Source organism: Helobdella robusta (genome assembly GCF_000326865.2).
Source record: "Helobdella robusta unplaced genomic scaffold HELROscaffold_12, whole genome shotgun sequence".
NCBI classification, from domain to species: domain Eukaryota; kingdom Metazoa; phylum Annelida; class Clitellata; order Rhynchobdellida; family Glossiphoniidae; genus Helobdella; species Helobdella robusta.
Genome location: NW_008703664.1, coordinates 3,340,874 through 3,354,540, shown reverse-complemented (window position 1 = coordinate 3,354,540; position 13,667 = coordinate 3,340,874). Strand labels below are relative to the sequence as shown.

Below are 13,667 nucleotides of genomic sequence, written 5' to 3'. Positions count from 1 at the left end.
TTAGTTTGTATTCGAACCACCTACCTTGTCGTTCCATCTGATGGCCAGCGCTCTTCTTCCATCTCTCATTTCTTGCGAGTATTTGATCTGCTGCTTCCGGCGAGACTCTGGCGTTATCGTCTCTTCGATTACTAAGATTATCTTGGCCCACTGTTTGTTTTCAGACATCAATCAACCATCAATCATCAACCATCAACTATCAACAATTGCATTCTTTCTTTTTATCACTTGCACAAACATAAATTATTGTGAAAATTAAAAAATATCTTTCTTGATCTTTTTTATAATTTTTATAGCGTAATTAAAACTTTTTTTTTAAAGTTTATTTCAACTAATGAATGAACGTGCAGAATTTCAACGAAAATTAAGAAAACAAATAATTTGTTCAGTGCATGTTTGTGTCGTGAGCGATTCAACAGGCGGCACTGCCCTACATGGCAGAAGAACAGAATGCAGCTGATTCCCGATCGAATTCACTTTAACCCTAAAACTACCAATGGAATCCATTGGACCCCACAAAGGTATTTAAAATGATATATCTACTTTAATAATTTAAAATGATATATCTACTTTAATAATTTTTTTAGTTTTTTCAGCTTTTGTGACTTTTATTTATTAGTTTCAATGTACGTAAAAAGATAAACAAAAATCTAAAATATTCCATCCAGATAAACTCGAAATTTGAATTCTAGCATCAATTACCAGTGGGGTCTAATGGACCCCAAGAGCAATATTATAGCCTCAATTATTGAACAAAGTCAGTATTTGGACTAATCAAGAAAGGCATTTAGTCTACAAAGACAAATGCAATCATATAGATATTGCTGAGCTCAAAACAATTTATTGGAATTTTGATTTTGATTGGTGTATACAAATCAAAAAACGAGACAGTCACTCAACTCTGGAGCTTGACAGATGGTAGACCCATTTTCAATAGAAGAATGCCAAGAAACAGATTTCAGGAAATTTTGAGAGTCATGAGGTTTGATAATGCATACTCACGTAGAAAACAAAGATGCCCAGATAAATTACAACCTATAAGAGAAGCGTTTGATTTATGGAACTCTAGTTTGAAGGATGCATATAAGTTAGGTTCATGTGTGACCGTGGATGAGCAGCTGGTATCATTCCGAGGCAGATGTCCATTTCGACAATATATTCCTTTAAAACCAGGAAATATGGCATTAAATTTTGGCTGCTGTGTGATAGTAGCTCTAATTATGTTCGGAAAAGCCAGGTGGAGTTAGAGTAGTTTTTGGTTTGGTTGAAGGTTTGCAGTGTTCAGGGAGAAATGTAACATGTGACAATTTTTTACTAGCTTGCCTCTAGCTGAAAAAATAATAAAAAATCAGTTAACATTATTTGGTACTGTTAGAAAAAATAAACCTGGGTTGCCAGAAAGTTTTACTACTGCAAAAAAAGGGAAATACTAACAATAATTTAACAATTGTATCTTATGTAGCCAGAAAAAAATAAAGCTGTTGTGTTGCTGAGCACCATGCATCATCAACCTGATGTTGACACAAACCATAAGAAAAAGAAACCAGAAATAATAAATTTCTATAACTCAACAAAATCTGGTGTTGATACTATGGACCAGATGACCATAAGATACAGTGTGAAGAGAATGACAAGAAGGTGACCTCTTATTGTTTTCTACAATATGATCGATATTAGTGCTCTCAACGCCTACATCATTTGGAATGATTTTACCGACACAGAGAAAGTAAACGGAAGAGAATTTTCAATAAATTTATGCAATTAACTTGGCCATCAAGATTTAATATCCGAAAAGTTATTTCCATCAGTAAAACCACCAACTAGAAGAAGAGGTTATTTGTGTGATAGGAAGAAAGACAAAAACCAAAACTTGCCGTCTATTTGTAAAAAAAATGTTTGTGATGAACATTTGTTAAAAATTTGCAAAAACTGTCGTAAGTAAAAATTAATTGACTTTGATAAAATTTGTTTTCTAGAAGTTTGTTGAAAATTTGTACTAATAAGTTAATAAGAAAAATAATAAATAAGTTAAGAAAAATAATTTACACACATATCTGTTTCAGTTTTTCAATGTAAAAATACCATTGGGTCCATTCAACCCCAATGGTGTTTAATGCTATTTAAAAAAGCTGGTATTTCCGGATTTGAAATAATTTTCAGGCTCGTTTCGTGGCCCGCACTGAGCCAAATATCATTCATTATTTATTATATTCATTTTTTCCAACCAAAATTTATTTCACGAAAATGATGTTTTTTGTTTTAAAAGGTGAATATTTAAAAAATTTTTAATTATAAGAGCTAAAATTGTCTAAAGAAAATAATTTAACGTATAAATTCCACCAATTCAGATGGCTTTTATAGTTTTAATTTGAATTGAAAAAAAATTATTTTCGAGCAAATATTTTTTCTGTCTGTTGCTGGGAATTTGTATTTTAAAAGTTTAATTAACCTTTTTATTACATGAAAAATTATATTTCGCCAGGAAAAAAACATTCCATTTTTGAACCTATTATAAAAACACACAACGTTGGAAACTGGCCATGATGCTTTCAATGTACTTTTGATTTAAAATGTACTTATAGCTCCAATTCATTGCAGATAAAATTATTTTAGTGCTAATAAAGTGCGTTCGAATTGCAAGAGACTTCACCAGGGAACGAAAACAAATTGATGAGTTTTGTTGGTATCGCTATATATTTCATAAATTTTTAATTCTGATTAAGATTAATTCATAAAGTATTTATTTAAAACTACGTAGAAAAAGATGGTATCATTAATCAAAAACTTTAAAATAATCAACTGAATTTTTTAACAATTGAATTAAAACATTTATCATTTCGGTCTCATCAAAAGAACAATCCAAGCCTTTTATGGCCACCATGTACAATCAGTTCATTGCATTTATGACTATTCAATATTCCACTGGATTGAAATTTCACTTGTGACTCACAAAAGAAGAAATGAAAAAGCATTGCAAGCAGCCAACCAGTGACCATCTCTCATAATCTAATGTTCATATATGGCTTACGTAACTACTCGACTCTCTGAAACACTCCAATTGTTAGTTTTTATTTCTAGTTTGAGCATGTCAGAAAAAATAAAACATAAATTTAAATATTCATTTTAGATGCTATATCTAAATTTTGGCTTGTTTAACTATCTTTTAGACGCCAACCATTATATAGGCAATGTTCTGCAAGGCTTATTTTGAGATTATTATCAGACAAACTCAAACTCAGTGGAATTTAATTATTTTTTTTTGCGGCACCTGTCGTGCATTTACTATGAATTTAAAACATTTCAAAAAAATGTTTCTACCTAAATCGTAATTTTTACTCTTGTTGTTTTGTGGAAAAAATATGCCAACTCATTCGATACAAGATAAATTATTTTAAAATATTGACCACAAAGTTCATTGTAATTAATTAATTTTTGTTTTTTTTATTAATTTTCATTTAAAATCATCAAGTTTCCAGTAAAAAAAAATTTTTGCTAGGTTTTAAAACTTAGAAATTGAAATGAAAATATTGTTATTCAAAAAAACATTTTAAAAATAAAAATTAAACTATCGACATTTTTATATGAAAGCTTAAATTGGATGAAATGATATTAATTAACTTCTACACGCTTCTAATCTGTTCGATTAACTTGCCAAAGGTTTGAAAAAAAATTAAAAAGTTTACTTACTTAAAAGAAGTTTAATGTAAGTACAATTAAAATTAAATTTTTTCTCAAAAGGAAGTTTCTCATTGAAACATAATTGGAATGAAATGAGAATTAATCGTGAAATAACTAACAAATGGGGAGAAAAATTTGAAAGAAGTTTTATGAAGGTTTTGTTTTTAATGAACTAATTAAAATATTTTATACTGTTTGAAGATGTTAAGTTGGTGATGTTAGTGAGGGGTTTGCGATGGATTAAAAATTTATTCAATTGCTACAAGTTTTTCGCAATAAAATGATTTGCTAGGAAGCGCAAAGATAGAACGGTACAACGGTACTTTCCGTTCAGACCTAAGTAGAAGTTGCATCTTAAAGCAAAATGTAGTTTTAACGTTTTACTTAGATATTTTTGTAAATTTTAAGAACTCCCATTTGTTACAACAAAGTCATGTAGGTCGGCACCATCCCAGAACTTGTTTCTGAGTTTGCTGCATAAACTTTATAATTTTAGAAAAATTTCGAAAAATCATCTGGCGTTGTTCCCCAGTTTATTATTGTGTTGAAATTTTTTTGTGGTTGCAATAATTAAAATTTCCATCACTGAGGTTATAGTCCGTTGGTTATGTGCCAATCTTACCGAATAGATATCCATGTTTGACAAAAGCAACATGGCCAATAATGAAAAAATGCTGAACAAATGCCTCGCTACGATGCAGGATCATACTACATAAATAACAGACCTGTCTCATCCATTCCCTCTGCGATTGGTTGACACAATCGTACGTGTGTCCCATCATGGCCACCAACATGTTGATGAGTAGCAGTGCCACCAGGATCATGAACACTATGAATATCACCTGATTCCATTCATTCAAAAAGTGCTCAAAGCGAGAAATTTTTGCATTTCGTGGTGAAACAATCTCATGGCAGAAAATTTGAAATTCATTCGATAGTTAGAGGTAAACAATTACCTTTCAAAATATAACCCACGCATTAGTATAACAAAATAAAATAAAAATATCAAAATTCTTTTATATAAAAAAATTGTTGAAGTTAAAACTTTTAAAAATTCCATGACAAAAGATTTAAAAAAATATGAAATACTTGTAAAGTGTAGATATGACCATAAGCTTCCTGTGAAGTTAATTAATATAATTCAGATAAATCTAATGTTTGAAATCATACTGCAAAAATGCATAAGATGGAAACGCCAGCGATGAAACAATGAAGAAACCTTTGGGTTCGTCTCCAGCATGATCGTCGTCACATTCGTCTCGAACTTTGAATACATTTCGGCAAAGGCTCCTGCGAATTTTCATCACTGCTTGCTTCACGTTGTTAATTATTTCAAATGTTTCGATCAATAAATCATCATATCATTATTACTTAACGATGATTCATCATTTCATTCATCATTCTGAAATTTTAACACAACTTACTTGTTTTATATAAAGTGGGTTTAAATTTAATTTTGATACTTGCTAAGTAAGCTACAATAGAATAATTTGAAATAATTTTGAAAATTTTCAGATAAAAAAAAATATTTTAGAAGTAATTATGAAATAATTTCAGTACGATTACCAACCAATAGACATGCGAAACATTCCAACTATGGATTCCAGAGGGGCAGAAAAGGCAGGATTATCGTAGCCCCGGAACATTATGAACATCGCTGCAACGTATACACTCACCGATCCATTTTAAATATTTTACACATTTACTTTTAATTGGCGCTATATGAATTTTTATGATAACAACAACAGCAGAATTATATCAATACTGCTATAGTCAAACAATATATATTTATATATATATATATATATACATATATGTATACATATATTTATATATATGTATATATATATGTATATATATATATAAATATATATATATACATATATATATATACATATATATATATATATATATATGTATATATATATATATATATATCTTATATATATCTATATATACATATATATATATACATATATTTATATATATGTATATATATATATGTATATATATATATAATTGTTATTATTATTTTTATTATCATCTAAAGAAGTTCATTTGAGGTAATAAAACAAAATGAGGTACATATAATATCTCCGTGGCTAACATTGTGAGAATCCAACGAGAAGGATGAGGTAGATGGAGAAGAAACGCAAGAGGTCCTTCCTGATCATCCAGTAGATCATCACCACAAACTGACCAACTATCTTGGAGCCTCTTGTTCAATCAATCAATCAATCAACCAACCAATCAATCAATCAACCAGCCAACCAACCAACCAACCAACCAACCAACCAACCAACCAATCAATCAATTCATCCATTCATCAATCAACCTATCAAATCATCCTATCATTTATTTGTCCATTCATTCAATTCTTAATTTATTCATTTGTTCAGTAATTTGTTTATATATTCATTCAATTGTTTTTTTTTCATTCATTTGTTCGTTCATTTTTTCGTTTTTATTCATTCATTTGTCTACTCATTCATAGTTGACATAGTGCAACTCGTCACATTTATCATGTAAAATATTGGCTTTTTTGAGTAATTTATTGAACGAATAATATTATTATAAAATTATATAGGCAAGAATAACAACAATAACACCACCAACAACAGCATCAGCAACAACAGCAACAACAATTGCAACAACAACAAACAGCAACAACACAACAACAACAGTAAAACAACAAAAACAACAGAAACAACAATAATAACAACATTACTAATAAAAATAACGTTAACAATAATAATAATAATAATTGTTGTTATAGTGATAATAATAGTATAATGATAACCATTTTACGTAACAACCCTTTTATTTGTATTAAATATATCTAATATTATGAAAATTACTATAATTTATGATTCACTATTATTATTATTTTTATTATTATTATTGTTATTGTTATTACTATTACTTAAGATGTAACGTTTGTTATTTTTACTATTATTTGAGATTCATTCTTCATAACATTCATTCATCTATGGACCAAATTAAAAACCTGGCTTACAAAAGTACAGCCGATTTTTGCATGATGTAGCTAAGGATCAACAAAAACATCAACAAAAACTATAGCAAAGTATAGGGTTGAAGATATGAAATTGAGAATACAGGTTTGAAAATAACAAAAATAAAATAACAAAAAATAAAAAGAAATAAAAAAATAAAAACAACAAAAAAAAACAACAAATAAAAAAATAATATATCAAACGATGTAAAGTTGATACCTGCAAAAGAACAAGAAGTATGGCCCTGTGGAGAGTAAGGCAAGGACAGCCATGCAATCTGTCGCTCTGTAGGAGCATGCCCCAGTGAAGGGAACCATGGCGATGATGATCATGTTCGAGAGGAGAAACAGTGTCTTCGTTGGTGATGTTTTCTGGGTAGGTTTCGTTTGAGGAGTAGGTTCAGTTAGTTAGTATTGTATCTTTGGATAAATGGTCAAAAGACGTTTTACCTTTGAATCGTTCAAGTTAATTAAAATTGTAGATTTTACCGCATCTTCTGATTTACATTAACAGAAGAATGAAATGTACCTGAGATGTAAAAAAGTTTTTGCATCCCTGGAAGTGCAACTCCCTCAGAGCAAAAATGATGTAGATGAGAGATCCTATCACAGTCAGAACTTCAAACACCAGCCTGGCCTATTAAAGAATGGTCATTCAAAAACTTATTTCCGCAATGAATCAAAATAAAAATATATCTTTAACAATGTCAACGGAAGATTGAATTTGAATCTGATAGCACGGATCGACGTAATGGATTGTAACCATACGCATTGCCTTCTCGTCAACTCCTCCTTCATATTCCATCGCCAGGTAACTCTGTGTGGTTCAACGTGATGAACCCAGTCAAACGTATGACGTTTGCAAATCTAACTGCTAATAATCAACAGATTAGAAACGAAAAGTTTATTAGTATCTATCGAACATCCAGCTTGTTTAAATGACAAAAGGAGACATCAACCCTCCTACTCGTTACCTCGTTTTCATAATCTGAGTGATATTTAGAGATCTGTGAGCTGTTGGATTTGATGGGAGAAGACGGGATGACGGTGCCTGGTCTCAGGGAGAATGCAACAGTAGCCACCGTGAAATACAACAAGAAAAATATCAGACGACGGAAAAATCTTTGAAAAAATATTTGTGGTACATTTGAAATCCTAAATAAAAAAACCTCAAAAAGTAGCAGTAACTGAAAATAATTAAACACTTTACAGGCAGGCATACATCTTTCTGTAAGTCAAACTGAGACGACATGATTTGGTCACCTAGCTTTAGCAAATGTTTTCCATTTTTCGTTCAGCAATTGTTCCAATGCTCCGTTTATCATATCCAGATGTTCTGGTTTTTTCTTTATAGAAATTAATACCGCTCTATCATTCATTTTTCGTTTAAAACATGGGGCAACTAATAAATTAATTGTATCTAAATAATAATAATTAATTGCGAATATTTCAAAAAAATCAGAAAATAAAAAATGATCAGGCAAACAAAATTCTAGTAACCCCAAACACGACCAAGTAGAGGACCGACTTGCTGTTGATGTGGCCAGTCTCTGAGATGCTGTCGACGTGATCCAGTGGGTAGCCAGCACAAGTCACGTTGCCGTAAGTCCAGTACACTTCTCTGTCAGTCTGCATGATGTGCTGGTACATCTGAGAGGTCAGATTAGATGTGGTGAGATTTTTTTTTAATGGAAAATGGTGTAATTTGTGGTGGTGCGAATAATTTAACGTACTGCTATGTTCCCAGCTATAACTTTCAGTGCCATTCTTGGGTTTGTGTCATTTTTAAACAATTAGGCTATCAAAAATACATAAAATTATTGTATAGAATGACAGTTTATCTTAAATGACAGTTTAAAAATAGTGCTTTTAGTGTAGAACAGGGCTTGAAAACAGACCTCGATGTGACCCAACTTAGCAGCCAATGTAAGAGGAGTGAGGCCTTGTTTGTTCTTCAGGTTTATGTTGGCGTGCATGCTAACAAGCAAGTCATACATGTCCTGCATAATTTCACGATGATCTTAATTACACAGTGTCCTAATTTGTTAGTATTGAAATGTAAGTTTACTTTGGGTCCGATGTAGCTCTGCGGTGATTGTACAAAACCAATGTTATTTACAAAAGTCTTCAATTAGTTGAAAAATAATTTAAGCTGTTTCATTATTTATTTATTTTAATGAAAAAAGTTTACTATTAAAATAGATATTGAACCGTACCAACATACATTTGAAATTTCAACGTGTTTCGTCATCTGGAAAGTTATAATAGTTATAAATTCATCGTGATTTATAAAAAATCAGTACTAATTAATGTAATTTTTTGAGCTAACGAAGCTAAACGTATACCAATGATGTATTATTTGAAAATTAATTTTCAGCAACTCAAACAAACATGAAAAATTATTTTTTAAATAAAATTTTGTTGAACGTTTAAATCAACAAACGAATAAAAAAATGGATTATGCGTTAAAACCAGAGAATAAAACAATTTAAGATGAAAACTTGCAAATTTGCAGAGTATGAACAAGGTGCAAATGTAAAACAATTGCCGAAGAATATTAAGTTAACCTTATAGTAATGAATAACGACAATGTGCAGCGCTGTGTTTCCAAAGGAATCTTGTTTGTTCACATCAGCTCCCTTCGCCACGAGTAGGCGGACACATTCTTCCTGGCCCAGACAAACTGCAAAACACAATGGATATTCGCCCCAATACGTATGCCTGTTGTTACGGATATGATTATTTTTTGAAAGTTGAATGATTGCTCGCAAAATTTCTCATTTGTGTCTCAACAAACATTTATTTTTTGAAATCTCACAAAATTTTTGTCTTTTAATTTGTTCGCATAACTAGTCAACAAAAAATAGGATGGAAGTACAGCTCATCTTTCCACTAACCCGTCATAATTTGTTATCAGATTATCATCGGCTGACTGACTCTTTCTTTTCTTTTTGTTCTTTCCACGAGCGGAAGTTACGTTGCATTTGCAAGTTCCATCAATGCTGTCCTCATCACAGCTCTCATCCTGCCAACTTTCGCTTGCCACGCAGGAACCTTTGACGTCGTCGGGCAAGAAGAAGGTTCCTGAACATCGCTGGTGCATGTCCGATCCTCTGTCTAGCAGGTACTTCACCATGGCCGGGTCCTCGTTCACTATCGCCATGTGCAGCACACTTTCTCCTTACAAAACAACAAACACATATGAAAGGAATCTCATTTGAAAATACTATAAGTTCAAAAACACAATTTCAATTGAACGCTAATTACAACTTATTAAAAATGATGAAAAAAATTTAAAAAGAAATGAACAAACTGATTGCTATCAATAGTTAAACAGAGTTTAATATGCGATAATTGGCTTCATATCAATATTGTTGAAAAATTTAACAAAAACCATTTTAAAACCAGATTTTAAAATTACTCCAGAGCAGTTGAAATTCTGGTTGCTGGGATCTTGATTGCTAAAGAGGATTAAATGAATAACTTAGACATGGCCAACCTTCTGGCCAAAAACTTGGTCCGACTCACCTAAGAAACCTTTTCGGCCAGCGGTTACTTTTTCAATAATTTCTAAAAAAATCCATTACAGAAAAGAAATAAAATGAATGGTTATGTTTCATCAAAATGAAATGCAATTATTTGTATAATATGATAGAAATAATAGAAAGGAATGATAACGTCAGAGACAGTAGCGGATCTACCATAAGCCCGGGGGGCAAGTCGCCCCTCCCCCCGCGCGGTCTACTTAGTTTCTCTGACTCAGATAAACTAAGAATTTCACTTTTGTCTGGAATTAATTCAATACTTCATTAAGTTTTCAAATTTACAGAACATTAGAATTAAATAATAATTAAATAATAAAATAGAAATTAAAGTAAAAATAAAAAAGTATAAAAATAAAAGTTTAGAATTCTTCCACACGTTGTCCAACGATGACAAAGTTGTAAAAAAAATGGTTAAAGAACTTAGCAGTTAACAGGTAGAATTTTTACACCCAAAAAGAAGAACCTAACAATCGATATTTTGGACGTTGCAAGTGTAAAGTTGACTTAATTTGTTTGGAAACAATGTCTGGCTCTTTTTTCGCAGTTTAAAATATTTTTGAAAATTTCTAACAAGAAAAAATGAATGGTACTGAATGATTTATTTATTAACCGTAAAACTCATCATTAACGTAAACATCGTTGATGAGATTGGGATAGATGGCCAGCAATCTTTTTGCCAGTTCTGCATGAGTTGGAGTTGCGTTCAGGAAGCAGACGTGCAGTGGTGTCTCCCCCAAGCTGCCTCTTTCGTCCAACCTCCAACACACCTTCTTGTAACTATTGCCTTCTGAACATATATTATTGTCTAACATATTACATCTGATTTAATTCTATCTAAATCTTTTCTAAAATAGTTGGCAAAACTTGTTCACTCAATTTACATTTTTTAAATATCATAACACCAGATACATCAAATCAAAGCAATTTAGAACAAACTTTTGCGGTGTGTTTTCCTTTGTTCGGTTTTCTCATTTCTCGACAGCCCACTCGAACGATGGTTCACCATTCTGTTCTGAACCGCAGAGGATTTGTTAGCACAATCACAAACTTCTGAATTATTTTCAAACGCCAGGTTTTTGTACTGTACGCTATTTTTGTTGTCATTTTTAATTACCCGCTCCACAATGTTTGCCGAATAAATATTGTAATCATTGTCGGCAGCATTAGAAACCGCAGTGACTTCGCTTTCACTAGTCCCAATTTCTTTTTGAATATTTTCCCGATAGCTGATGTACTGATCAAATTCGAGAACGTGGGATAGGAGGCCTATCCTTATTTTGTTGAGGGTTGACGAGCTCACACGGGCTCCTTCGCCGTTCTTGTACACAAATGCTTTCAGCTTTTCTCTTATCAGTGAATCGGCTTTTTCGTAGTTTTTAGTTTTTTTGGCCTAGTTAAAATTTATTTTTGTACTTTTTATTCATGTACTTTTTATTCATTCACTTTTTATTCATGTTCATGTTATGACATTATCAATTTTTAAGTAATTTGTAACTGAAATGCATTTTTAGTTTCAAAGATAGATGGCGCATTGGTAAAAGGCGCTAATTCTGGGTTGAAACGGCAGTGCTCAAGCAGGAAGAATGTTTGCCTTATCAAGCTACTTATCAAACGCGATGTGGGTGATGCGCTAATTTATGCTTATGATTGAAACGTTGATGTGTTCGTGTGCGTGTGCGTGTGCCGTCACCACTGTTGAGCAACACAATGCCATGACTTTACATTAACCATTCATTTCATGATGACAATTTTAGGTTAAATATATTTTATTTTTTTCAACAATTTTTTTTTTGGAAACTGAGTCTGTATAAGTTAATAAAGCTTATTTAACTTTTTTTAGTTTTATTCATTGTTACGGTGATTGTGTACGACTGTTAATGTACAATCATCGTTAACAATTTGGATAGCCTATTTTGAAGAAAAACAGTTAGGAAAATATTGTCAACTCAACTGATGAAAATTTAAAAAAATGAATTCCATGAATTTAAATTTTTTGAAAAGGTATTTGACAAACTTCTTTCATGATTTCAATAAGCTGTCCACCGCCTTTGACGTCTGCCAGCTGGTAGATGACCACTTGACCTGAGCCGCCAGTTGCTTGCTGCTTAACTGCATCGGATACGTTGCTGCTCAACTTGTTTCCCATTCTATGTCGGGACACAATATGAAAATTAAAAACGGAAATTTCCATTATAGGTTGGAATGATTCTCTTAAAATAATCATCCTTTGAGAGTTGTCATGGCGAAACAACAACAATATGACCGCAAGTAAGAACTCTTGTCGATGAGAACACTTCACATCAACTACTTGAGGACATAATTAAAACAGGTAGCTGCAAAATATTTATTATTAGCTTGAAAAAAAATGCAGAAACAAAAATTGTTTAAAATTAACATTTTTAAATATGAAAAAACAGATGTTTGAAAGTTTCTTTACAATCAAAGCGCTGAGTTATTATTATTTTCATAATAAATATTATTATTTCTTCTTATATCTTCTTAATAATAATATTATTATTATTTATATATCGCGATTTTTTTTTGGTTCTGATACGTTAACTACATCAATCTGGTAAATCATAGTGTCCTACAAAATATTTTCCGTCTCTTCATTTAAAATTGATGGCTAAAAAAAGAGAGTTTTCAGAAATGATTGACCTGAACAGAACCTGACCCGACGCATCTGGAATGGGTATGAAGATTGACGAATGAGGAAAAAAGGCAGATACGAGCAATTTCTTTCAAAGCTAACCCTTGACAGCAAACCATTTTATATCGATATAAAATGGCCAGCTTAGACACCCGGACGCAATTTCTGATTTTAAGGAACGTCACACAAAATTAAACAACTATTGATTAAACAATTAAATTATAATTATAAATCTGTTTTTAACGAACTGAACACTACGTCACAATGTAATACTGAACAATAAGTAAATTCATCAAATATCAGTTGGGTTTCGAGCTTAATACTAACAATGTTTTGCTGAATTGGACGAAAACAACCTGGATACTTCAATTGTGAAAACGGTAAAAAAAGCCGTTCTCAGTAAATTGCCAGCAGTTTGTATAAGTGCCTATCAATTTTTTTTCAAACCATGAAAATCGAGCGTGTGAGACCATGAAAAAGGACAGAGCGTCAAGACGTGCCCAGGACCCCAATAAAACGTGTTCGACGAACTGAAACTCTTGAAATTAATATTTCAACACTTATAATTTTAAATTTATTTTAAATTGTCACTGGTTAATTTTAATAGGTCTAATCAATTTGGTTATGTGCTGATTTTATTTCACTAGGTTCTTGTGCTCACTCGTACCGAATGACTGGCTTTGTTGGCTCATTGCAAATTTACATTGTATTTCATTATTGTGCTCAGATTTTTTATTTTATGTTTGTTTTATTAAAGACCTAAAAATGTTCTCGTTATAAA

General features: G+C 31.6%; 1 protein-coding gene across 1 annotated transcript; it reads right to left on the bottom strand.

Annotated features, from left to right (window-relative positions):
* HELRODRAFT_72856 (hypothetical protein) lies at positions 1-12,382 on the bottom strand (the record flags this gene model as incomplete). The annotated part of the gene is made up of 17 exons (XM_009013706.1): positions 1-150; positions 4,404-4,544; positions 4,931-4,968; positions 5,249-5,335; positions 5,786-5,895; positions 6,912-7,063; positions 7,221-7,328; positions 7,395-7,508; positions 7,615-7,813; positions 7,955-8,037; positions 8,192-8,341; positions 8,590-8,691; positions 9,259-9,455; positions 9,725-9,871; positions 10,847-11,041; positions 11,428-11,626; positions 12,251-12,382. The coding sequence occupies 17 exons, from the start codon at positions 12,380-12,382 to the stop codon at positions 1-3; spliced, it is 2,304 nt and encodes a 767-aa protein (XP_009011954.1).
* Positions 12,383-13,667: the final 1,285 nt, after the last annotated feature.